This window comes from Pseudochaenichthys georgianus, chromosome 3, assembly GCF_902827115.2.
Source record: "Pseudochaenichthys georgianus chromosome 3, fPseGeo1.2, whole genome shotgun sequence".
NCBI classification, from domain to species: Eukaryota; Metazoa; Chordata; class Actinopteri; order Perciformes; family Channichthyidae; genus Pseudochaenichthys; species Pseudochaenichthys georgianus.
Window position 1 is genome coordinate 3,746,394 of NC_047505.1, and position 27,803 is coordinate 3,774,196.

Below are 27,803 nucleotides of genomic sequence, written 5' to 3' on the forward strand. Positions count from 1 at the left end.
GCTGTCCGCTGTCTGGCATCACAACGCTGTTATGAAAGTTTCTCTGGTATAAACTGGGTGATGTTGGCATAGCAACCGAAGCTAATCTGACTATCTTGACTACTTGTTGCTATCCTATTGTGGCATAAGCTGTTTTCTACAGGCACATTTTACCGGCGTATTTTTCATTATGATTCTACTTGTGATAGTCGGACATGACAACCTGTGCAGCCCATGTGTTGATTCCATCCGATAGCTGCTATAATACAAAACGTCTGTCTCTCTCCACAATGATCAATAACAGTGAACGGATGGTCAAAGTAAGGTACAGATAAACAGAATCACACAAAGCCTGGTTAGTGTTGCCTGACGTTATAAAGTGTGTTTTTTTTATAAGTGTGTGGTTGCCTTCTAGTCACTTTGCTCGGCGCTACTGCTTGTTACAACTTTTATTTACCGTACTCCCCATTAACTGTTATTGCTCAGGTTGATCCCACCCTGACGTAAGCGTGACGTATGCAGTTCTTGCTTCTAGACCGAATTTTTTTTGGAGCTTGGTAAGAACCGGTTTCGGGGAAGAGATCCGGCTCCGCTGCGGTGTGAACAGGAAAAACCGGTGCTTATCAGCAGGGTTTCGTACAGATGCTGGAAATCCTTGAAAATGCTTGAAAATGTTTTCAAGGTTTGAATGTGAGAACGCAGGGGCCATTTTCCAGACAATGTTTCCTGACAGTGATGTAGCGAAGCAGTTCAGTTGTGGGGAGAATAAAGTGGCATATCTCACTACATTTGGGATTGGTCCTCATTTCTCTTCCAAAGCCAAGAAAGAGTCCGGATATGTTCTTCTGTTCGATGAATTGGTTAATTTGTTCTGTTTTTAATTCAGCAGGTGAACCTATGGTGTGTGTGTGAGCTTAACTGTGTGTAATAAACTAAAACGGAGCATTTTCTGTCAGCTCAGATTTTATTTCTGCTTTTTTAAACTGTAGTATGTGCTCATGTGTTTCAGTGTTGGTGTAGCTGCTGCCTGAATATATTTCATGAAAGGCAGCTTTTCCTATCAATAAAAGAATTTTTCATACAAAATATCTTGGTTTCTTCTTTTCTAAGCTCACATTTTGTGATACTTCTATGAAGAAACAAAATCATATTTCCCTGTCCAAGCACAGTTTAAGTGTCCTGACAGATTTGATGGAGCCCAGAGTAATTATTTTTGTGTTAAAGTTGGGATCTGTGAGAGTATAACGTTACATCAGTGTAGCATAAAGGAACCCAGAACATTAATTACCATCAGACGCTGACACACCCCGGACCCCAAGATTGAAATAGCCTGGTAAACCCCGAGCCTGTTTTTCAGGTTTCAGGCTCGAAAATGACATTCCCAGAACAAATGACCATATCTTCTAAAAGGGTTAAATTAATAATCTTTTTTCTCAAAGTAATGATAAACCTGTGAGTTGGATGTAGAAAAGTCAGAATAAATATAGATGTTTTTTATTTTAATGGTAAAAAAACTGTAAATTATAGTGTCCGTCCAAAGAATATGTTGTACTTATAGTGAAAACTACCCTTGGATGATGGGTTAGTAGGCTAAAAGCTTTAGGAATCCAAAGTACAACATATAATATGTACCCTGTATCAAGATTGATGCAAAACAAGTGATATTTGACCTTTTTAGACAGATTTAGCAAAAAAAAACCTCTTCTGGGGCCATTTAGGTGGATTTTCCATATCTCTGGCCCCCCTTGCTGGATTTTGACATGTGACATATCTTTCTAACCGTCAGAGCCAATGGAATCGAGGGGAACTCCCACCTAGTCCTTATTTGGTAATGTTTTTTGTGTTAGACTGCCGCATAGCCAAGACCGGAAGCAGCAGCCACTCTGGTGGTTACCATTAGCAGCTAACTTTTGCTCTGCGATTTTTACATAAAAATGGAATTATGGATTATAAATGAAATCATTTTTTTATACAGGCAAGGCAAGGCAAGGCAAGGCAAGGCAAGTTTATTTATATAGCACTTTTCGACGCAGGGTAATTCAAAGTGCTTTACAAAAAAGAAATGAAAGACATTAAGCATTAAAAAAGAAAAGCTAATAAAATAAACATTAAGGAAAAATACATGGATAAAAGTTACAGTGCAGTCTAAAATATGAATAGTTCAATTAAACATTACAAGAAAAAGTACATGGATAAAAGTTACAGTGCTAATAAAATAAACATTAAGGAAAAATACATGGATAAAAGTTACAGTGCAGTCTAAAATATGAATATTTTACTCAAAGAACCTCCCTTAGGAAATCCGAACATTTCCGTCCATATATTTAATTTAGACAGACTTTCTTCACCATATTTTGCTCGCATGACATCCACAATCGGACCCTCAGGAGGCTGTACACACCCCCTCCCCTGCTTTGCTTCCATAACAAAGTCTTTAAAGTGTTACCAAAACACCCCGTGTTACCAAAACACTATTTTTCATCCGTCGATGCCAGATATTCCAAATATCTCTGCTTTCGAGCAGTCCCTCTCATAAATGTCATGGAGTTTAATTACGTTTAAACATTACAAGAAAAAGTACATGGATAAAAGTTACAGTGCAGTTTAAGATATGAAAAGTTCAATTAAAAGCAGCGACAAAAAGAAAAGTCTTCAGCCTGGATTTAAAAGTAGTAAGAGTTGCAGCGGACCTGCAGGTTTCTGGGAGTTTGTTCCAGATATTTGGAGCATAATAACTGAACGCTGCTTTACCATGTTTAGTTCTGACTCTGGGGACAGAAAGCTGACCAGTCCCTGAAGACCTGAGAGATCTGGATGGTTCATAGTTTAGCAGGAGGTCAGTAATGTATTTTGGGCCTAAACCATTCAGTGCTTTATAAACCAGCAGCAATATTTTGAAATCTATTCTTTGACACACAGGAAGCCAGTGTAAAGACTTCAGAACAGGAGTGATGTGGTCCACTTTCTTAGTGTTAGTGAGGACTCGAGCAGCGGCGTTCTGAATCAGCTGCAGCTTTCTAATAGATTTTTTAGTGAGACCTGTGAAGACACCATTGCAGTAGTCGAGTCTACTGAAGATAAAGGCATGGACAAGTTTTTCCAAATCCTGCTGTGACATTAGTCTTTTAATCCTAGATATATTCTTTAGGTGATAGTAGGCTGATTTAGTAACTGTTTTAATGTGACTGTTGAAACTCAGGTCAGAGTCCATGACTACACCTAGATTTCTGGCTTTATCTGTTGGTTTGAACATTGCAGACTGAAGCTCAGCGCTAACTTTTAAACGTTCTGCCTTGGCTCCAAAGACCATTACCTCAGTTTTATCTTTGTTTAATTGGAGAAAGTTCTGACACATCCAGTCATTGATTTGTTCAATGCACTTACTCAGTGTTTGAATTGGAGCATAGTCTCCTGGTGAAATTGTTACGTAAATGTGTGTGTCATCTGCATAGCTATGGTAACTTATTTTGTTGTTCTTCATTATCTGAGCCAGTGGTAGCATGTAGATGTTAAAGAGAAGAGGCCCCAAGATGGAGCCTTGAGGAACCCCACATGTCATATTTGTCAACTCAGATGTGTATTTACCGATAGAAACAAAGTTGTTTCTATCCTTTAAGTAGGATTTAAACCAATTTAGAACTGTTTCCGAAAGTCCCACCCAGTTTTCCAGTCGGTCTAGTAATATGCTGTGGTCAACAGTGTCAAACGCAGCACTGAGATCTAATAATACTAACACTGAAGTTCTGCCACTGTCTGTGTTTAAGTGGATGTCGTTAAAGACCTTTACAAGAGCAGTCTCAGTGCTGTGGTTTGGACGAAAGCCTGACTGGAACACATCGAAACAACTATTTAAATGCAAGAAATTACTCAACTGTTGAAAAACAACTACCTAGAAATGGCAGGTTTGATATGGGCCTGTAATTGTTCATTACTGAAGCATCTAGATTATTCTTTTTTAAGAGCGGTTTAATGACTGCAGTTTTCAGGGCCTATGGAAAAATACCTGAGTGAAGAGATTTGTTTACTATATGAAGTAGTTCTGAGGCCATGCAAGGCAAAACATCTTTGAAAAATCCTGTTGGAATAATATCAAGGCAGCAGGAGGAGGACTTCAGAAGTTGTATAATGTCCTCTAGGTTTTTATCATTAATCTGATGGAATTGTGTCATGATGTCTGAATTGATGTTAAGTGGACACAGAGACAGCACATTTGCTGTTCCTGATGCAGAGGCACTGACTGCTTGTCTGATTTTCTGAATTTTGTCAGTGAAAAAGGAGGCAAAATCATTGCACGCCCTGGTGGTTAGAAATTCAGAGGCTACTGACACTGGGGGGTTAGTTAGTCTGTCGACGGTAGCACACAAGGCACGTGCGTTGTTTTTGTTTTTGGTAATGATGTCAGAGAAGAATGATTGTCGTGCATTTTTCAATTCCAAATTATAAAGGCCAAGTCTCTCTTTATAAATTTCAAAGTGAACCTGGAGATTTGTTTTTCGCCACCTGCGTTCAGCTTTTCGACATTCTCTTTTTTCTGTTTTAACGGTCATGGCCTTTCTCCATGGAGATATTTTCTTCCCAGTCACTTCCTTTACCTTAATTGGAGCAATGGCATCTATAACATTTTTAATTTTTGAATTAAAATGATCTACTAGCTCATCTACTGAGGTGTTAGCAGGGGCAAGTGTGGAAGAAAAATTCTGAGTAAACATTTCCCTAGTATTTTCAGTTAAATATCGCTTTGTGGTTACCTCTTTTTGAACACTTGTGTGAACAGAAATAGAGCTCTCAAAGAAAACACAGGAATGGTCAGAGAGCGCAACATCAGTCACCACAACCTTAGAGATATTCAGACCCTTTGAGATAATTAAGTCCAGAGTGTGCCCCTTATTGTGCGTGGGCTCCGTCACATGCTGAGTCAGTCCATAGCTATCAAGAACACAAAACAGTTCTTTAGCCCCTCTGTCCTGGGGGTTGTCAACATGGATGTTAAAATCACCAACAATGACTAGACGGTCAAAGTCAATACACACTATAGACAGCAGTTCAGTAAAGTCATCAAAAAAGCTTGCACAGTATTTGGGTGGCCTATAGATATTTAGGAACAGAGCTCGAGAGGAGCATTTCAGCTGAATGGCCACATATTCAAAAGAATCAAAGTTTCCATACGATGTCTTCCTGCATTGAAGGGAATCATTGAACAGAATAGCAACTCCACCCCCTTTCTTATGCATTCTTTCCTGACTCATAAAACTAAAGTTGGGAGGGGTTGATTCGATAAGAACAGCTGCACTGTTATTTTGTTCAATCCAAGTTTCTGTTAAAAACATAAAATCAAGATTGTGCTCAGTGATAAAATCATTGATTAAAAATGTTTTTCCTGCCAAAGACCTGACATTTAATAAAGCTAGTTTAAGTTTGTTAAACACACTATCAGTCATGTTTTTTGTAACAAGCTGTGGCTGACGTGGAATCACTGCTAAATTAGATAAACTCACACAAACGTTTGAGCGCTTCCTGTATCTAAGATGATTTACCGCTCTTAATCTATTACCTATCAACACAGATATCGAAGCTACTGGCAGGCAGGGCCCGGGCATGTCCTGGAAAGAGTTGAGAGTGCCATACGCCCTTGAGCCTGGACCCAGCAGATATCAGTTTGCAGGTTGTTTTGGTTTGGATGATTGTGGTAGGCATGGTGATGAAGCCGGGAGAGATGGTGCGCATCTCTGCTTCGGTGATTTTGGTGGGCGTCGTTGAGGGGCGGGGTAAAGGACATGCTGCCAGCCCTGCGTAACGCCTTAGTTTGGTCTTTGAAATCCAGGAAGGAATCGGTGCCAGCCCTCTGTATCTCCTTCATGTGTTCAACGATCTCCAGGAGGGTGGGCGAGGGTGAAAGGGTGAACGGAGTATCCTCAAAGGCGTTGATAGGGGGGGGGGGGGGGTGACGGGCGGTGGGGACTCCTCCGTGTGTTTCATAGGTCTCCCATAATCAGAACATTCCTCAGGCGGGTGCAGTGATACTTCTTCAGGGTTTTCTGCGCGATGTGTTGTGTCTATCTCCTGTTTTGATTCCTCTTGCCGCTTGTCCTTGGCAGAGGGAACAGATTGATGACGCAGGCAGTTGAATATGTTAGAGATAAACAATTTCGCTCCTGACTTGTTCAGGCAAACTCCATTTGCCTTGAAAAGATGTCTGCGGTCCCAGAAAAAGTTAAAATTGTCAATAAAATGCACAGAATGGTCAGTACAGGCAGTTGAAAGCCAGGTGTTCAGTGCAAACAATCTGCTGAATCTCTCCACTCCTCTTCTGACTGGCGGTAGAGGGCCACTGATGAACACCTCTGCATTTAGAGAGCTGGCAGTTTCCAACAGACATTTAAAGTCTTTTTCAGGACTTCTGACTCTTGTTTCACAACATCATTTGTTCCAATGTGCAGAACCACATTCTTCACAGTCGGATGTTCAGCCCCAATATGCAGGATCTTCTCAGCCAAGTCAGAGACCGTATCCTTGGGAAAACAGAGTACTTTGATGTTGTTCTTACTACACAGACCTTTTACATCTCTTACAGCAGAGTCACCCACAATCAGAGTTTCAGGCCCAGTCGTTAGCTTTCCCTCTAGCCTTTTACTTTTGGAGTAGCTATTGGTCCTTACCCTGCTGTGTGAAGAGGACGGGTTATCCAGGTCATCAGAAAGAGATCTCCGGCTCTCGGTCAGCGGAGCGTATCTGTTCTGGATTGGCACACTTGGTGGTTTAGGAGGATTTTTTGTAATTCTCCCTTTAGCAGCTGTCCACTGCTGTTTAGGGGTTGAAGAGGCGCTCTTCCTGGGTGATAACAATGCAGGCCAGCCGGTCGCATCACATATTTCTGAGTGTTGGGCTCTGCCTGTTATCCGTCCTCCCAAATCCCATGGAAATGATTTACTCTTCGGCTTTGCACCCAGAGAGTTCCAGGGAGGACTACCACTTGTAGATTTATTACCCGGTACACAGCCCTCCTGTTCCTTGGAATCCTTGTAGCTGCTAACTAGCTGTGAGTTAGCATACCCTTTTCCACTATTTTGCAACACTGGTAAAGTGGTGTCATTCCCACAACATAGTCCATTCACTTCCACGTTAACTTCCAACCGTTGCATTTTCATTTCCAGCACAACTATCTTCTGTAGAAGTTTGTGGAAGTCATCTGTAGAGAACGGAGGCATTTTTCTACCAACTAGCTTAAGCTAAATAGCATGCAGTAGCCTACCAGGCTTTAGCTGTTGCTAGGCCACGCTACTGTAAGACTGGGGTCGTCGTAAAAATGTTGAAATATGGCTGAAAACCTCCGTCTATTTACGAAGATGAACTGTCCCAGTGATCGGTTAATGTCCAGGAGCCGCTGCTCGAAGTTTTCAGAGAATAAGAATAGGAAAATCAGCATAAAAAGTAAGCAGAGGCAGGAGCAAGCAGAAAAGCGTCTGCACTGTAAGAAAGATAAGGCAGAGATACAGAGACGTTAAAAACCTATGGATTAACCGATTCAGCCGCGTTTTTTCTCGTTTTAATGCCATTGAACACGTCTTTTGATCAGATTGACAGCTACGGTGAGACGATCTCCCTCGAAGCTCTGTAAAGGTACGTGTTGTGATGTCTGTGTTTGCTTCCCCTGTCGCGAGTCCGGATCACTCAGTGATGATACTATATACCTAAATAATCCGTGGAACCTCAGCTTTAATCGAATATCTTGTATGTGCAGCTACGATAAGTAATAAGGGTACTTTTATCTTGAGTTCTGTGCCAATGTTCGTTAGCATTTTTCGCTAAGGGGTCATTTAGATGCTTCTGAGACTTGTGTTTTGTTTTGGTAAAAATGGTTTGTATCGTCAGTTAGCTGAGATTATTCCCATTAATCTGGTATAACACATCAATAGGTTCTTAAATATTAAGATCCCCTGAGACACAGTGTCGTGAAAAAAAACCCCATTGGGTTTTAACAGTTTGAGGTGAGTCGGTGTTTCCCCAGGGTTAACTGCTTCAGCCTGGCGGATGGGAGGGGGATTACCATTTATTTACCTTGCTTCTTTAATGATTTATCTGTTACCTTCAGATATTCACATAAACCTCCCTTCACATCAGTTTACGTAAAATCCACACCGTACTTATTTTAAATACAATCTAAGCCACTTCTGAAGCTGGTTGTCAGTACCCTGTTATTTCCTAACACTGACAAAGAACACCCGGAGTAAATACATTTCCATTAAAATATTATGAGTAGTGGTTAACTGGTGCCTCTTGCAAATAAATTCCAGCAAACTTCATGAGGGCAATACATCGCTAATCTGTTAAAACCAAATGCTCTCTATACCAGTGGCGTTTTCTCCTGGAGGACAAGGGAAGCCAGGCTTCCCCTGTTTTTTCGGATTGTAGTTATAATTTTAATAAATAAATAAAAACAGTTTTGGAAATTATTTGCTGTGTGTTGCTGCCGGCCCGTCTCTCCCCCATTCTCATTGAGTATTTTACAAAGAGTGAAACAGCGCCCCTCTACATGTTATGGTGAAACAGTAGATTGCACTCTCTGTTGCGAGAGGAGGCCAGCCGAAATTGGCTTCCCTTGGTGAAAAAAAATTGAGGGATTGACCAATCAGACAAGGCTCACGTCATGCCCCTGCCAACCTGTGATTGGTCAGGGCCATGCCAGCCAGGCTTCCCTTGCCTCACAATCCAATCAAATCGCATCAACTTAGTGTTGCAGTGACGCGTCCTAAAACCCGGAAGTAAGCTGCACTCGGTTTCCCTCATGTTTCCCTCGACAAAAAGGCAATGGGATTTCTCCATAGGTCAGTGGAAAACGAACCTGTTAGATAAATGCACATTTTGTTCAGCCGGATAATATCCACATGTCTACCTACTTTTATCATTTTCTAATCATAAATCTAATCGATAGAAGATAGATAGCGCCACTGCATCACTCTCACCGCCATTAGAAAGTAGCAAGCAACTGAAGCAAGTGCAATTATGGAGGGTGGAGATTTGGAGTATTTAATCAAAAATAATTGTACTAAACTTCTGCTACAGCAGCAGCAACAACAAATACAATCTGATGACAGGCCAATGCCCAAACTGGAGCTGTGTACAGCGAGGAACACAGGAGCGAGTCGGACGTAAAACGTTAAAGGTCTCCTGATTTAGTTTGTGAATGAATGCTTATTAGAGTTTGGGCTGGAGAGTGTGTGCGGACCTGTCGGTTAGATAACAGGCGTGTGTAAGTCCTGCATCTGTATGATATAAATGTGTGTAAAATGATACCGGGTGCTGTAATCACTCATCTGGTTACGTTATTAGCCACGCTACTGCTCTATACCCTAACTCATTTTAAAAACACAGAAGTACGTGTCGTTTACTACCAGCCCTGTTAGTACAGACATGTGAATCACAGACAGTGCTGCTCAGCTGCAAAAAGAAAAAAGGGGAAACACTAGAATAAATATTAGTCATGTTTTTGGCATAAAATAATGATTTTGGAGCTTGTAAGGCCAACAGCCCACCACTATAGGACTGTAGGAGAAACACTGCTGCTGCATTGCCATCCGTGTGTAAAGTGAAGTATACACTCTCTCAGATCATGGCTGTGTTGTTAGAGAACCACCGTTGGTATCTTCGCCATTTTGTTGACTGTTATTTTGTCTTTACAGTATAATCACTTTTTAATATCCCGGGTGTCCTACCATTATCTAACTGGGCCACTCCCCCCATGTGAACAAAGTTTAATTGTAATATGGAGGTCTGCCCTGTGGTCAGTTGAGATGCTGAGCTCGGCTAATCGCCCTCAGGTTTTGTGTTCTTTTCTTTACTTGGGACAGTTTAGCCATCATTAATCCAACATTTCTTAATCTCCACAAATATACAGATAATTATTCAAAAGTATTTAGAAAATGAAAGTGATTTCTGATGCAGAAAAAAGATGAATGTTTGTTGTACATAGCTGTCCATTAACCGAGCAGACAGTCTATAACAGACCTCTGGAATATCCAAATTGACCAATCAGAATGAAGTATTCAACCAAGCCATGTGATAACATTGTGCATTTCCACAAAGAAGAGCCGTGTGGAAATCAGACAGCAGTCTTTTTTTTTTTTACCGAAATGTATTTTACATGTTTACTTAGAATGAATGACAATTATATTGTTACTCATATTATATTATTTGTATTATTATTTGTGTTCTTCTCTCAATCTCTCACACACACACACACACACTCACACACACACACACACACACACACACACACACCACACACACACACACACACACACACACACAACACACACACACACACACACACACACACACACACACACACACACACACACACACACACAAACGCGCACACACACATGTCTGAAAACATGTTGTATTACTCAGTGTGTTCTGGTATTATGTCCTTGGTTTTTTGTCTTTACTTTGAGATACTCTTTACTCTTATTCATGGCACTGCATTTATCTGCACTTGTCCTGTAACTGGTATATCACTTACTTAAATCAAATCAAATCAAAGTTTATTTATAAAGCACATTTAAAAGTGATTTTTGGTCGGGCCAAAGTGCTGTACATGTAATAACAACACACTCTCACTCCCTAAGCGTCCAATAGCGACGTTTGGTCAGTGTCCGTAGCGTCCAATTGTGACGCTCCTAGGCTCCTTCAGCGTCATAAAGAGACGCAAATAGCTTTCAACTGATTGCAATGTATTCCCACCTGCGTCGGGATTTGACGCTCATGGAAGCACGGCATTCGTTTATGTCGGCTGCCCTTAAAGGTAATGTGAGCGTCCATTCCCAGGAGTAAAGGATGGCAGAAGACACTACACTACCCAGAATCCCCAGCTATCGTTTGGACTACACCATGTGCTCTTGACAAACCCTGTGATAGTCCTCAAGCTCTGTGATTGGAGAGTGTGCTCCGAGGGTTAAGCCGATTCTCGAACAGCACTTGAAATGGGATGGAACCACGGCAGACTGTCCAAAACTGGATTTGAACGGGTCCACCGCGTCCCCCCTCCCCCACCCCGTCCCCAGAACTACACATGCTGGCTATTCTGTTTCGCAACATGTTCTCTATGGCACGTCTCTACTGGGAGTTGTAGTTTTAAAAGACGTTTTCGTATTTCCCATAATAAGAAGTTGCCAGTATTAAACTGTGTACATCCCTGGAGGTTTAGGGGAAAGGAAACACTCACATTTAAAACATATAATTAATAAATGGGTGAAAATTGCTTGTGCCCATTATGGGCAGTATTACTATATATACCCACATGCCAGCTAAGGTCAGAGGAGCTTTATTTAACAGCTGGTCTTATGTGTGTGACCCCTGTGATAACATTACATTACATTAATTGATAAGCCTGAAACATGCACTTGTCAAGGTTCAGAGGCACATTGTGCAAATATGGCAGTAGCCATCGATCAGCTTAAGATAAGATATACTTTATTGATCCCAAGTTGGAACATTTGCGTTACATCAGCATGTGTAACAGTTAAATATGCAGTTGTGTTTATTTGAAAATCATTTAGTATAATCACATAAATTCTGTGTTTTATATTCAACAATTCTGTGTTCTTTATTTATTGATTGTTCAATACCTGACAAGGCCGGAGATGAAATATCTACATACATCTATAAGAGTATAATACATTATGTATAATATCAGTTAAAATAAGTGCTTCAACATAGTTAACATTGCTGGAGGTATGCACAAATATTGATAGATGTCTTGTAATGCACTATTGAGGAACCTGCAACCCAAGTTTTTCATTCAGTGCAGAACTACACCACAGTTGTGTAGGCCTATATGATATGTCAATAAACCTTAGAAAATCTTGAAATCTTGAAAGGGATGTGCAAAATAGTCATTACATACAGTCTTTAATTAACAATTAGTAGAGAATAACGAGTAATGAATATACTTTATAGGGATCGTATTAATATCTAATAATAAAAATATTGAAATTCAATAACATGCTTTAACCACCAGGTGTCCCTTTATATCAGCTGTGCACCTTTATGGTGTAAATACAGCCTATCTACCAATTGGATCAAATATAAAAGTGAGCCGAATTAGTGTTGATACTGCAAGGAGACGTATTGTGTGAAAAGAAATGTAAGATGTTGTTTAATGGCTGATATATTTATGATCCACGTCACGTTTTCAGTTCTTCATGTTTGTCTTCTCATCAGGGCTCTATAAATACAGAACTACGGCAGATATGTAATATGTAATGCAGCCGAACCGTGTATTACAATGCCGTTATGTGATGACTTTCAAAGAGAAAAGCAAGCACACTCGGAATAAGGTATTATTATTATTTCGGTCTGTTTCCGGTATTTGTTAATGACGATGTGCTCTGAGATGTGAGACTGGAATTGCACAGGGGGGAAATAACGTAGGCTATCTTTAGATGCAGATTGTGTTAAACTAATATGTTTAGGCTGTGGACCAACACTATACATTGACGGGGAAGGGGGTAGCAATAAAGATAACACCATTAAACAGTTACACAACATAACAGAAATAATATCGATAGCAGCGTCCCTAGCAACCACCTTGGTAACAATGAAAACTTCGTAATAACTAGCAAACTAAAGATCATGTACATCCACTGCACACATAATCTGAAATAACAACTCATATTTCTCGCATCAAATGACATCAAAACGCATTTTAATGGCCAAACTAACTTTAAAATAGGCATTTTACAACTAGAATAAAACGAAGTTCGGCCATGTTTTCTTTTTCTGCAGGGAGACATTTGAAGATCACGTGACATAGACGCCAGCCATCGGAATGAATGGTGAAAAAAACGGGGTTTGTCAAACAGAGCACATGGTGTAGGTCAAACGATAGCTGGGGATTATGGTGAGTACTTACTTCCGGGTGTAAAATTCTCCGTTATCCAATGGGAATGGATGCTCACATTGCCTTTTAAGGGCAGCCGGCATAAACGAATGCCGTGCTTCCATGAGCGTCAAATCCCGACGCAGATGGGAATACATTGCAATCAGTTGAAAGCTATTTGCGTCCCTTTATGACGCTGAAGGAGCCTAGGAGCGTCACAATTGGACGCCACGGACACTGACCAAACGTCGCTATTGGACGCTTAGGGAGTGAGAGTGTGTTGGTAATAAATACTACAATCACTTAAAACACATTACTACATTCATAATAAAAGACAATAAATTACAACAGATATATAAAACACAGGGAAAAGTCAGGAGTCGTGCTCCGCTCTGACTAAACATATATCAAGCTCTGAGTAATGGCCTCTGGGCAAATTGTTTTCGACAATACATGTTTGGATAAGTAAAGATACAGGAATTAACAAAGTCGTTGGCTGTATAAATAGGAATGTTGACCACAGGGGAAAACATCTAAACCACAAAGAATGATAAACTGGAGTTCACAGCCCAGGCCGTGGTGAAGTTATCCATTTAGACATATGGATTATCTGTTTAGGCATATTATGTTTTCTATATACACACACTGAAAAACAACGGAGATGTTGACTTTAATTAAATTATCTCAACAGATTTCATAAAACCGCATTAGGTTAGCTGAAAGCAACAATATTAAGTTCAAATAAATGAAAAACTGTTGACATCATACACTTTATTAAAGTCAACGGTTCACTTGTTTTCAGTGCAACATGTCTGTCCTCTGAAAGGATCCCGCCTCAGTTCCTCTCCCAGAGGGGTCTTTTATTTCCCCTTTAATTGGGTCTTTTACGAGGGGAGGTTTAAGACAGAGAGAGTTTTATGCTGTACAGATTGTAAAGCCCCCTGATGCAAATGTGTGATGTATATAATATTTAATTAATGATGAATTAATTTACACACAGGAGTCATCCTTTGCAAAACACAAGTAAATCAAAACTAAAGAAAATGATGAGAAATCAGACAGCAGTCTAAAAGAGAACACGCTTTTGGACTAGCTGTTCCCCTCACACACAAATATTGGAGAGAGAGTTAGAGGAAGAGGTAAATGCAATATACTGTATTTTGTCTTCAGTGCCATACAGTAACTATGTTCATGTCATCTTCACTCTCAGTAAAGTCATTGTGTCTGATACTGTTATGAGTATTGAGAATAAACCTATTTGTGTGTTTCCACATTGCATGTGTTCATTCCTAGTCCATATTTACAGCGTGCTACAAATGAAAATGCCTAAAACTTTGACTTGAATGTCTTGTTTATTAATCAACTAATGGACAGTGTTTCAATTCAGTTCATGTAAGCCTTACACACACATTCATCTTTAGAGCATCGAGTGATTATGGCCTGCCTTTCATTCTGTTCTAACTCAGCGGTCAGCTTCTTAGCAGTTTAGACAAACATCACATTCATAATGTAGAGACTACTTGGACAAAATAATGCTTAACAACTGTTCCATTACTGTGTGAACTGTATGAGATATCGTTCTCCCGCTTGCTGCTGGGTGCAGGTGAAAGTAGGGCGACAGTTCTGTTCACATCGCTGACATTTGTCACAGGTAAATCTTGCAGGTATGCAACAAACATGACGTTGTCACACAGCGACAAGCTGGACACTGGATTTGCCGACACAGTACAAACCGGAAGTCAGCGAAATCAAGTTATGCAAAGATTACTTATATTCTCTATAAACGCATATCTGCATGTGAATGCAGAAATAAACGTATCCTCGTCAGCATGGGCGCCGGAAGCAGGGGGGCCAAGGGTCGTCAGACTTCTGGGTCTTTTACAGCATTGCCATTATATCCTCGTGTCTTTTATTTTGAAATATGTTCTTTAACTGTGCTGGGCTAACTAAGTTGCTAGCGTTTCCATATATCAACTCCAATGTCAGCAGATGGTCTTACTTGTATCTCATAGCAGGAGAATGTCTGCATTCACACACAGAATACTCATAGACAGTATACTCCGGGTGATTTACTGTACGGTCAGTCACGAAACTTAATTACATTATAGTTGGCGTTCCTAGCGTGTATTCTACCGAGCTAAACAAGAAGGCTACCAAGAGCTAGACATGCTAGGGAAAACATTGTTTTTATGCCAGCTACAATCAGTGATGTACCTGAACGCGTTCAATGAACGATCGTTCATGAACGCGTTCATATTTTGGGCGAACGTGAACTGAACGTACTGTATTTCCGCTAGATGAACGTAATTGAGAACGCGTTCATTCTCAGCGCTGTATAACGGCGTTCAAAAGTGCGTTCATTCTCAGCACTGTATTATAACGGCGTTCAAAAGTGTGCCAGATTTCATATGACTTTCAGCCGAAAACCCAGTTAAAACACACCGTAAACAGGCTTCAAAATAATGCGGAAAACCACCCAATCTGGCAACAGCAAGCTGCCTGTGACGCGTACGCGCCTGTCACCCCTGGCTATCGCACTGAAATATAAATATACTAAATATATCAGACTCCTCACAACAAACAATGTGGAACCGCGGAACCGGCGAGCATTGAATGAATGAATGAATTAGTATGGACGAAGCCGAGAGCAGCTGCAGCAGCACTCGCTCAGAGTGAGACTCTACGGCAGGGGTGGGGAACCTCCGGCCTCCGTCCGTATACGGCCCGCGAGACAATTTGGTACGGCCCTCGAGGTAATTTATAAACACACGCAAAAAATAAAAAAATGAAAGAAATCTAGACCGCAAAAAAATTAAACAAGCGAGTGCCTGTTTTTCCTGGCCAAGGTCAGGGTCCTTGAACACAACACGAGCCTAACGTGTCATCACGTGGTATATGTCTCGACTGACAGGGTGCAGTTCTGACGGAGAGCACCAGAACGCCACTTCAGAAATTGCAGTACCGATAAGTCCATACACATGCCGCAGTTTCTGCGTGTCTGTGTCTTTAGTTGAAAGCCCAGTGGCGATCTGCTCATCTGTCATACTGATCAGACAGTCAATAACTGTGTTGTTATCATTAGCATCTGGTTAGCTAGCTATGCTAACGAATATAAGAAGCTTTGTCTACAACCAGTGAGGTAAAGGCACATCTTTATATGATCATTATAGTTATAAAAAAAATAAGAGAATAAAGTAAACGGGTATAAAATACTATATGACAGTTATTAATAAAGAAGAATACAGTTTGAAAGGGGAGTGATTTGTCAAATATCCATAAATTAAAAGAAAATCTGCTTACAGTTGTGTTTGGGTGTTGAGAGATGTGTCCATAGATCTCCTAATGTTGCTCTCAAAGTGCAACAAATCTTCCCAGGGGAGCATGCCCCCCGGACCCCTCTAGAGGAGGTTAGGTCCCCCCCACTTAAATCATGTTCACATGGATAGGAAACTAAATACATTTGCACACATCTTGTGTCCATATCTTTCTGTGTTGGTGGTCACGCCACACCGTGCACGTGCATGCATACGCGAGTCATGGTGAGATATCTGGATTAGGAGGTTGCTTTTTCTTTGCACAGAATGAAATGAATGGGCTGTGATTTTAGTTTTTTTAAGCAGAGGTCAATAACTTGTACGGCCCTCTGAGGATATTGTAAAAATTGAAATGGCCCATTAACATCGTACAGGAGACAAATAATAGCTCGCAGCAACGTATTGAAAAAAGAACTATAAACTATAAATTAGTTCATTTTTGAAACCATGAACTTTAGTTCAACATTTTGAATTATGAACTATGAACTGAACTAGTTCATTTTAAAATGTGTGAACTGTGAACTGAACTAGTTCATGTAGAAAGTGAACTTTCCCAACACTGGCTACAATGAATGACCGAACGTAGCAGAGTATACCCGTATAAGATTGCAATTGTAAACATGTTCTTGCTAGCCTAATATGAACCACTAGCTGTTGTTCATAGTAGGTTGGCATATTACACTGAACAACTAGCAAACGTAGGTTAGCATATTAATCTAGCTGGCAAGCTAACAAACCTAAAACAACTAAGTTTCTCTAATATGTTGTGATTTGCATTTGATTTCGTCCAGCCAGATCAGGAAACTCCTGGTGTATCCGGCCGACAACACATGACGGGATGACCACTCTGATGCCTCGTCCTAAAAGCCCCAGCACCAGCTTACAAAGCTGCGATAGGCAAGATGCCGAAAACGCCTATAAGGAGAGGAATGGATGATATACAGTGTATGTATATTTACACATGTTCATTTTGTACATTTCTAAAAATAAAGTTTGATGGAAATACTTAGTAGCCTTTCTTCCCTGAATTATTTGCTCCTATAACATATCATTCATATATAGCAAACCATGATTTGATTTTTCATCAAACACAGTAGTAGTTTATTACAGGTATGAATAACATACTCTTCTTCCGTTCTACGCCTCAAAGGTCTATAATCGAATCTGTACATGTTATGGAGGTTCTATGGGTGTGGGGTATGTATGGTGTATATCTTGGCATATGATGTTGTGTGCTACTGTTGGTGTTTTCAGCTAGCTGGCTACATAATGTTGTAACTGTCAGCTAGGCTACCTTTCTAATTTCTTTGCAACAGACGTTTTCCACTTTGGTAGGCATCATGGCGCAGTTTCCACAAATGCATCTAAATAACAACAGTTGTAGGTACAGTTTGGTTAGTTAGCGTATAACATATATGGCTGTACCGACGCCATTGTAAAACTGATGTTCCGCTCAGAGCCGAAAAAAGCACTGTTAGACATGGGCGGAGCCTCTCTGGTGGTTGACTAATCAGAACAGAGTGGCCGAGCTGACCAATCGGAGCACACTGGGCTCACAGGGAGGGGGGGGCAGGAGCTCCAACGAGCCGTTTAGGACAGAGAGATGCTGTTTGAGAAACCAATGTGAGTTTGGGAAATTGCACAGTATACATCTATTTTAGTAGACCTCAACAATGGAATTGTGATCAGCAGAAATGGCCATGACATGTAGGCCTGTCACGATAATTAATTTTGTTGGACGATACATTTTCCCGGAAATTATTGCGATAAACGATAATATTGTCGGCTCCGTTGTAAGACAATTGTAGTCCACTGACATAATGATAATATATAATAATAATTCAAGTACATCCTTTCAAACAGAACTTTTTATGGAACATTCAACATTGCAAATGAAATGTGAAATAATATTCAAATATATAAATAATATATAGCCTAATAAATAAAACAAATTGTATTTGTTTTATTTAAACAAATAAATAAAACAAATAAATGTATTTGATGTATAATCAAATACATTTAATTATAACAAATTAATTAAAATCACACACAACCAAAACAATCAATTAAATCGACTCAGGCTGGAAAACAGAGCTCTCTCATATATATATAAACAAGCAAAACAAACCTCCTTAAAACAACAGTCAAGTGTACAGTCCACTGTCCAAAGACCCAGATGCCTCAGCAGGCCATATCCAAATTTGTATTTCAAAGTTTTCGAGCGAGGAACAACAACATGTTTGCATTGTTGGGCAAATGCATCTTTGATTGTAAACTGTCGGGAAGGCGGGGGCTCTCCATCTCCAGCTGCCGTGTCTGCTCCCAGCTGGAACACGGAATGGGCTGGTTGTGTTTCAGGTGCAGTTTAAGGTTGGTCGTATTGCTAGCTTTTGTTGCTACCTTTTTAAACAAATGCAACACACCGCCCGGCTCGTTCAGGTCCGTAGTCCGGAGATGTGGTATTAGGTTTTGCAACCACTTCCATTTCACTTCAAATTCCCCTCGAGTAAGTCACACTTTGTCTCCTGCTTGTCTCTATATTATTAGTTTGGCTGCTTCACTGCTGCACGCGGAGTGTCCTGACCTGGCTGTGTGTGAGCCCCGCCCCTCACAGCACGCCGGGCTAAAATTCTGGTCACATCCTTATGTAAACAAACACACATGTAAACGGCAATTTATCGAGCTCAGAAAAGTTATCGAGTCCATTTTTATTTATCGTACAATAAGTCAATGTATTGATTATCGCGACAGGCTTACTGCTCCTGCCATGGTACCAAGTCGGAGACAGCAAGGAAACAACAGGAATTCAGACCGAGTCATTCAATGGATATTTTTAAAATCCGGGGTCATGTACGTTGGTACTGTGACAGGAGATACAGTGTGAGGAGAAGACTGATATCTGCCCAAAGTATTTTATTTGTTGCAGTATGTGCAGCTTTTAATTTGATTATAGAGAGATGGTACAAGAGAAAACCGTCAACACAAGACATGTGGCTAAACATTGGGAATGTAATATATAATAAGGAACTGTTTATTATCTGGATTAGAGCTGAGGAGCTGCACTATCCAGAGCAATGCAGGATGTTTACAACAAGAGAGTGTAACAGTGAATGGGTTTTGTGACGGCAAGTATTGAAAAAAGGCACCTTTTAAATAAATCAGGAACCAAACACGAGAACAATGACTCCTTAGTCAGTGTTATTACTCCTACAGAGATGGTATACAGCCGGTCGTTGTGCCAGAGCCGCTGCATGCAGACTGCTCGGGTCAGGACCATTTTCAATTAACATGCGCTCCATTTAGCATGGAGCAGAAAGGTCACAGGGAATAAGCAGTGTGTTTAACACCTAATGAGACATGTTGACATTTGAACGTGCTGTTTTAAAAGCCTGCTGTGGGGATCAAAAGAATAAAGCTGAATACAAATATAACGGTAACAGAACAGTTCAACATATTGGCATATACACACTTATTTGTGTGTCATTTTAATTTCATGTCTGCAGGTTAGGACCTTTATCATTTCAGTATGTTTGTTTCAATGCATGTATGCAATGTTTTTGTTTCATTGTAAAGTATTAAAGTACTGAGAAAAGCGATATATGTATAACATGTTTTATTGTTTTCTTTATTATTAATTCATTCCAGGATATTTATTTAAAAGCTATATGTTGTGCACATGCCATAAACTAGACCCCTCACCTCTTCACCTGCATTACAAGTGACCTTCGGGATGTTGTTGTTGTTGTTGTAGAGCAACATCAAATCACACACCAACCTCCTTTCCTTTCTCCTTTCAATGATCAGTTAACAAGGGTTGATCATGGGGAGAACATGAATTAGTCCATAGTGCACATGGTGTTGCATTTAGCAGCTAGAGACAGATACGTCTCTCAGGCACTGGTGGAAGTGTAGATAGAAGTCTGCTTGCTGACAAGATTACCATAACAACTTTATATGATTTTATGTAAGGGATAATATTTCAATGTTGGTTTACAGCATGTTAGGCTGACATCTGGGTGGTAAAAAATAAGTCATTGCAGTTAAAGATGGGGTAGGTAAGTTTGAGAAACCGGCTCGAGATCGCTAGAATTTGAAAATACACAACCGGAGAAAATCTGCCACTTCCTCTCAGAGCCCCTCCTCCAACACACACGAACGCGCACATGACCAATGAGGGCACGAGATAAGTTTGTGCCCCGATGGAAGGCTGACAGGCAGGTAGGCCATCCAATCGGTTGGTTGTACTTTTTACAGTATTACGGCTTCTACAGATGACATTTTTGTATGGATTTTGTGTCAAAGCACTTCAGATATTCATTGCTATCGGGATATTAAGAGCATTCCATGGAATATAACAACAAGTGTATCTCGAGCCGGTTTCTCAAACTTACCTACCCCACCTTTAACTATACAAAAAGAAAAGAGATGTCAGTGAAGTGCCAGAGTATTTACATACAACCATTGTAGTTCCACTGAGTATGGAACGGAAACTAGGTGTTGGGGAAATATTTCCCAAGGCCCATAACTGTGACCCAGTGTATCAGGTCAAACTGTCCTGACTGAGCACACGCACCCGTAACCTTGGCTGCGGTGCTCCCAGTGTTCTGTCTCCCTGCTCCTGCCTGTTGGCGTCAGCTGATAGAGGTGTTGTGGTTCTATCTTGTTATGCAGCATGTTGATGAGGCTCTCTGAACTAGCTGAACACACGGGTCTGGGGTAGAGTTCTTCAGAATTGACGTGGCAACTCGACCGTGAAGTCAGAACCTCTGACTCTTTGACATGTTTTGTGAATCCTCCGGCTGAAGCTCCAAATACACCATCAAAGCTCCAGCTCTCCCCGTGTCTCCTTTGAGTCGGTGACTCCTCCTGCATTGCTACACAGACGTTTCCCCCACACTAGGGATGTGTATCAATCATTTGTTGGCCTCGATCAGTGTCCTACTATTAAGTTTATGAGTTATACTTTTGTATTCTTACTGCTGAACAGCATCTGCTCAATTTAGTTATTTGATTTGGTGATTTCATGCTTTGTATTCTACATAAGTCAAATACTGTGTGTTTCTCTGCCATTTAAAAGTTAATTTAAAAACAGTCCTACCTCTTTTCCTTTCCACTGTCGGTCCTTGCCCTCGTCTCCAGGGTGGCAGGAGTAGGACACTGTCCTCCAGTCCCGGGGAGAGTTGGTGATGCTGGCGACCTTTGACTCGGTTGCACTGTTCTCCTCGTTGAGGGAGCGTGACGACCTCCTGGTGAACATGCTCTTCCTCAGAGCTTTGACCCTGAGGCTATCACTGTTCCCATCGGAGCAGCCCCACTCGGCTGAGGGGCTATTGTCCACTTTAACGTTGTGACCGGTGGTGTGGCACTGGAAAACACGAGGTGAGAGCGTGATGTCGGGATGTGGATGAGGGTTGGGGTGCAACTTGTCCGGGGTGGCATTGGATCCAGATGTTGACGGCGGCCCCCCGTGCTTCCCGTTGGCCTTAGGCTCCTGGATCTTCTCGTCCAGCTTGTTGAGCTTGGAGAGCACCTGGGAGATGTCACTGCGGACCCCCGACAGAGACTCCAGCTTCTTTCAATTTCTCCGATCCTCATGACCAGCTTGCACACGCTGGATTTGAGCTCATCGTCTGTGTTTTCAAGCGAATGGAAGAGGCGGTCTAGCTTGGACTTGGCTAGTTTGACCGTGTTGCGTTCAGGGGAGCTCTCACCTTCAGACTTCAGCGTTACCTGAGAGAGGGAACCATTACTGTTGTAGCAGGACGATTGAACAACTCCCAATGAGTCACACACACTCATATCATCCAGAAAACGGAAAATGTCGCTTATGTCATCGCTGACCATCTCAGAGTCCTCCTCACAATGCTTGAAGGCGTGTCTTTCTCTGTCACTGTACTTCACTGGGTATTCCTTCCCCTTCTTCTTCTCAGCCTGCTCTGTTTGAGTCCCAACACTAGAGGAGCTGTCCACTCCCTGAAAGGAAGGACTGTTTTTGCCCCTGAACCTTTTGGCTGCTTCTCTTTTCTCCAAACCCACCGGCCCACTCGCCATCACTGCTACATCCTTGGTTTGTATTCCTTCACTTTTCTTTGCAAAGCCAGAAGGAGAAACTACCACCTTTTCCTTTGGGCTCTGAAAATGCTGATCATTGTCAGTTCTTCGGATGGTGACATTGCGATGATGGTTTTCTTTGAGTGGTTTGCTGTTCAGAAAGGATCTCTCAAGTTCTGGAGGCCCCTCTCCTGTGTTGAGACTGAGGCTCTTCACGGGCCACGACGGCTGCTTCCCTGCTTTGTCCCTGTGCTTCCTGCTGCTGATGCTCTCAGAGACCGTAGTCGGACCAAAGTATGTGGAGGACTGCAGGTTGTCCAGGCTCTCATGTTTCACCCTCCTCCTGTCCTGAAGAGGAGAGTTGAGTGTTGGCTCAAAGTAGGGGTTACTGTAGGGCAGTTCAAAGCTGTGGTTGAAGAAGGTAGTAGGTTTGTGCAGCTCCCTCTTGTGGTAGCCTTCAGCAGCCTTACTGCCCTGCTTGCTTTTACTGGGATTCACCTACAGGAAGTAACCCAGAAAAATAACAGATTAATCTTTAGAGTGAAACATGTATAAACTGTCAAGGGAGAACCATTCTAGTAGTTCTAGGTCAAGTTGTGTTAATGGTAATTATAGAACTTCTAATATGGAACAGTGATCTGCAGGATACAAGAGGTACATGCTATACGAAAGTCATGTGGTGTTTATACTCATTAAACAAGAGCAAACATCTGTGTCAAAAGAACAGACAAGTGTAAGAAGTTCTCCCCTGTGTACTGAATATAAAAGTTGGATCATCAGACAATAAGAGAACTGAGAGAGTAATGGGTAAAGGTAAAGCATACATTTCAATGTGTGCTTAAAAGGATACAATATGGTAAATGGGATGCATTTTAAAAAGTGACAGTATACGTATATGAGTTCAACAATGCCTTTTTGCCTATATTTCTGCAGTGAAGAAAAAGCCATTGACCTTTGCTTTCTACTTATCTAGAAATATTGTATCTACATGTTAAATGGAAATATTAAACGTATACTCCACTATGTTTATTTGATACCTTTCTAAACATACATTTTACTTTCAGAATATAAGTGTCAAATGTGATTTTAGTTTATAATTAACCTACCCAATACTCATATACAGTATACTAATATATGGAAACATACATAGATAATAATATGCATACTGACTTAAATATACTCATATGGTTTGAAATGGGCCATTCTGCTAACTAAAACTTTTAAATATTATACAATGAGTATTAGTTTCACACATTTTTTGTTTTTATAAAATGATGATTAGGCCATTTTTTTTCTTTAACCTGTTTTCCATAAACTTAAGTTTACATTGATGTGTTCTCTAATGCAGCGTTTCTCAAAGTGTGGGGCCCGCCCCACTGGTGGGGCGCAAAGAAGTGATAGGTGGGTCTCGAATGGACGCGATGAACGGGAGATTATTATTTTTATTTTATTATACATTTTTTGGACCTCAGGACGGAATCGAACCTGGGTCCTCGCAGGCGGTAGTGGACTGTTACAGCCAGAGCCTCGCAACGGCGGGTGTTTGCGGCGGCGAATGCGGCTGTGAAAGTCCACGGCCCACCAACGGCAGCGGCCCACCAACGGCAGCGGCCCACCAACGGCAGCGGCCCACCGGGGAAAGTCCCGAAGCTCCCGGTTATTATTGACTGATATTATTTGTTATTGATTTTATTTGTTATTATTGACTGATGTTATTTGTTATAAGATGTAGAACTTGACGTTATTTAAATACATTTGACCATTTTAAGCTTGGCCTTCCATTGATAACACTATTGCATAGTAGGCCCTTTTTCTATGTGTTTGGAACTCAGCCCATTTGAGGCAAGGATTGACACCATTGCACTTTTATTTTCTCTGTTTTTGAACTGATGTTATTTGTTATAGATTTTCTCTGTTTCTGAACTGATGTTATTTGTTATAGATATATTGTTATAGAACGATACATTTGACCATGTTAAGCTTGGCCTACCATATTATTGGAGCGATGCGGGACAGGTGGGGCTTGAAAACCCACCTGTCCAAAGTGGGGAATGACAGGAAAGGTTTGAGAACCACTGCTCTAATGGTTGCCTGGATATCCAGGAATCTTTATGCTTTATGTAATAACTAATGACAGCGTTCTCATCATTATTCATAAAATCAGTTCATGCAATATTTATCTTGTTATGTTTTCACATGATCATCAGATGTACAATGGACATTTAAAAAAACGTTGGATAGTTTGATGGTTTCCATGTGTCTTTTTTTGTGAATTGAATACTTTAGTTTTTTCTTACTGTTCCTACAAAATAATTCCCCTATCTGAATACATTGCCTCTTATATTTTTTTCCTGAGATACATTAACAGTACTTCAAGTTGCTCCCCATCTCTTACGTCCTTCAGCAGTTTTCTAGAAACAAAAACACAAACCTGTGGGGAGAAGGCCACAAAGTTGTGGAAGTCCTCCTTGAAGACGTTCCTCTTCTGGATGCAGGAGTGGACGGAGAAGGGCTCTGGAGGGCCCATGTGCTGCAGGGACTCCTGGTCGGTGGTGCACTCGCTGTCCATATCCATGGGGAAGTAGGTGCTCTCTATCGCACATGGGGGAGAGGGTGGGCTGCTGTTGGAGTACTGGGGTAGGTGGTGCAGCTTGTCCAGAGACGCTGCTCTACATTTCAGGTCCTTGTTGACGCCCAGAAGGAAGTTAGGGTCCGAGGAGGGGATGAACGGCTGGAAGGTCTTGCACTCAGAGGAGGGGGTGGCGCTCTGAGTCCCAGGTAGCTGCTTGGTGGGGTGATGGTGGTGGTGTCCAGCTCTGGGGTGATCCATGTGCTCATAACCAAGCCTCCTGTCACAGTCCTCAAACTTAAAGGAGTCATCATCAGACTTGCCCAGCTCCAACGACTGGTTCTTGTGGAACTTGCCTCTCTGTGCTGTGGGGAGCTTGTCTTTGACCATGCCTCCGTTCATCTGGATCAAGTTGAACATGGTGACGATGTCTGCTGCCACCATGAGCTTCTTGGACTGTGGGTCTTCCATGGAGCAGCGCATCTTGTCCTTGAAGAGGGTGGCTGGGAAGGCGGGGTCCAGGCAGGCGGTGTAGAAAAGCAGGCTGCGGAGCTTGGCCAGCTGTACCAGGTCAAAGCGAGCGCACAGGGACTTACACAGGTCCTGGTAGGACATGGTCTTGTGCTTGGTGTCCAGCTCGTCCAGGATTCGAACCAGGAACAGAGAGTACTCTGGGAGGGGGTCCATGGCTGCTGGGGGGCAGGAACAGGCTTACAGAGGAGGTCCTACCTCAGGAGAAGCTAGAAACCACACATCTGAATGTTCATTCAATGCTAATGTGTTGGCTTGTTTTGACCACAGGAGACACATAAAGCATCAGAACATCAGAGATGCCCACACAGTCCCACTGTCTTTAAAACTCATTTAAGATCACACATCATTTGCTGATGTTATGACAAATGGTCATAAGAGGACTAAAATCAGCATTTCGACAATAAGAGCAGATGTAGCAGGTGTGCAGCCTTATTTCAGTCCTCCAGCATCTGCATACCGTCACTCACCCCGAGTAGTTGTGAGCAGAGAGAGAATGATCTGGTGCTCGGTGCAGCACAGCGGTGTGTCTCCCCCCCCCACCCCCAGCAGTAGAGGAGAACCAGACATCACCTGGCTCTGGATCTCCCATACAAGCAAACAAACTTTAACCAAAATCAAATTATCCATCAGTCAAAATAAAATCAATTTGAATCAAATCTAACGCACAGTGCATTCTCACGTGGCGCACTCAGGTAAATGCTGATCAATATCCTTCCTGTCCCGGCTGTATGTGACGTTACCCCCGGGTCCCTGCTCCCGGGCTGCAGGGCTCACAGCCGGCTGGACGCTCTTCCATTGTCCGCTGTCTCCTCTCCCAGGACTCTGTCTCAGCGGCGAGGCTGAGAGAGAAACTGCACGCTGTGCTGAAAAAGAGCCAGTGTCAACGTCCAAACAATAAACACAGGCTGCTTCCGCTTTCAAAATAAGAGCCTCAGAAGAGCAGTGTTTATAATCAACATTGTTTTCCCTACAGATCTACAGATGTTGAGGAATATTCACACATGTAAAACGAGCATTGTAATGTTCTCCTTAGTCTGGGTGGAAGTAGATCTGAACTATTGTATACTGTCTGTTTGTGTAAGTCTTACAATGCAACACATCTCCTAAATAAACAGCACATTTGTCTAAAATATCATTCTGTAAATTAACTATTACGGAACCATAATGTTATACAGTAGCCTACTGATAATAACTCAAAATTGTAAGGTACACTACTTTGGTAAATATGCTTAGTTCCAGCATCGACGGAGACTACTTCTTCTAAACAAGTGACCTCTGGTATTACTGCTCTTAAATCTGCCACGGTCGAATTCAACAAGGTTAGTCTTTACTTACTAAATACAAAATAAAACATCATCTTGCAAGGATAAACATCCTTCAAACAGAGAATAATTAATTAAAGGTTTAACTGAATTTTAAGAAGAACTTTAAGATTGTTGAACAGTGTCACATTATCTTTCTACTATACTATATTTACTAGTCCAGATTGTGATCGGATCAGATCACGTCAGGATCAGGGTGCAATCCCACATCTTTGCTCAGACCACATTCATCTTTATTCTCTTTAATCGTTTATTTAGCAGGGACAATGCACATGTGTATCTCTGTTAAGTTTTGTTTAGTCTCCACCCCATTCAACTCCTACAATTGTCACATACACATGCTTACAAGTGCATGCATCAAGAATATTTTCATTTATTAAACAGTTATTTGTTGTATGACAAATGAGAGTGCTTGTGTGTATATGTTTCAATATTCAAATGTATACTCTTTTCCAAGTAAAACAGTATTAAAAAGAAGAGCTAGTTTTATAATTATTTCATAATTTCAAAAGAGAAATACATTGTAATAAAAGTTGTCTAAATTGCAAAAACTGTAGAATACATAAATATTACGTGAGAAATTAGCATGAAATGCAAAAATAGTACACTAGGGATATACTGTATGAATGGGTGCATTGAATGCATCCATGAATTAGAGAAATTGTAAATGAATACAAAACACATATTATGTTGTTCATTTTATTGTATACAATATAATATAATGACTTCACTGATTTGATAGCCAACACTTGTAATAGTGCAAGTCAAAGCGCTTTTGTTTTTGTTTCGTTTTAGTGCTTTTATTGTGAAGGAAACGCTTCTAACTTCCGGTCATAGAATGCTTTATCCAGTGTGATCGATGCAGCTCTTTGTTTCCACTTAGAATGACGTAACTACAACTACCGCTGGACACTAGAAATAGTATAAATATAAAACGTTGACAGTCTGTATTATTTAATATGATAATGCAGACCTGATAAAATGCCTTTATTATAAATTACTTTGAAAAATAGTCATTCACATCATCATCTCATAACAAAATAAGCTAAGGCGACTACTTGCATTCGGTGACTTGATTTTAAAAATGAAAACCAGGGACATTTTTTGTTTTGCGGTCCATATCTCATTAACATATCTAATGTTAGTAACTATTAAAG

General features: G+C 41.2%; 1 protein-coding gene across 1 annotated transcript in view; it reads right to left on the bottom strand.

Annotated features, from left to right (window-relative positions):
• Nucleotides 1-26,149, bottom strand: part of LOC117461945 (major intrinsically disordered Notch2-binding receptor 1-like) — an 88,378-nt gene extending 62,229 nt beyond the window's left edge. The window contains 3 exon segments of the mRNA XM_034103943.2: nt 21,269-21,747; nt 21,750-22,719; nt 24,653-26,149. Of these exon segments, the coding sequence (XP_033959834.1) occupies nt 21,269-21,747; nt 21,750-22,719; nt 24,653-25,477 (2,274 nt within the window). The 5' untranslated portion in view covers nt 25,478-26,149.
• Nucleotides 26,150-27,803: the final 1,654 nt, after the last annotated feature.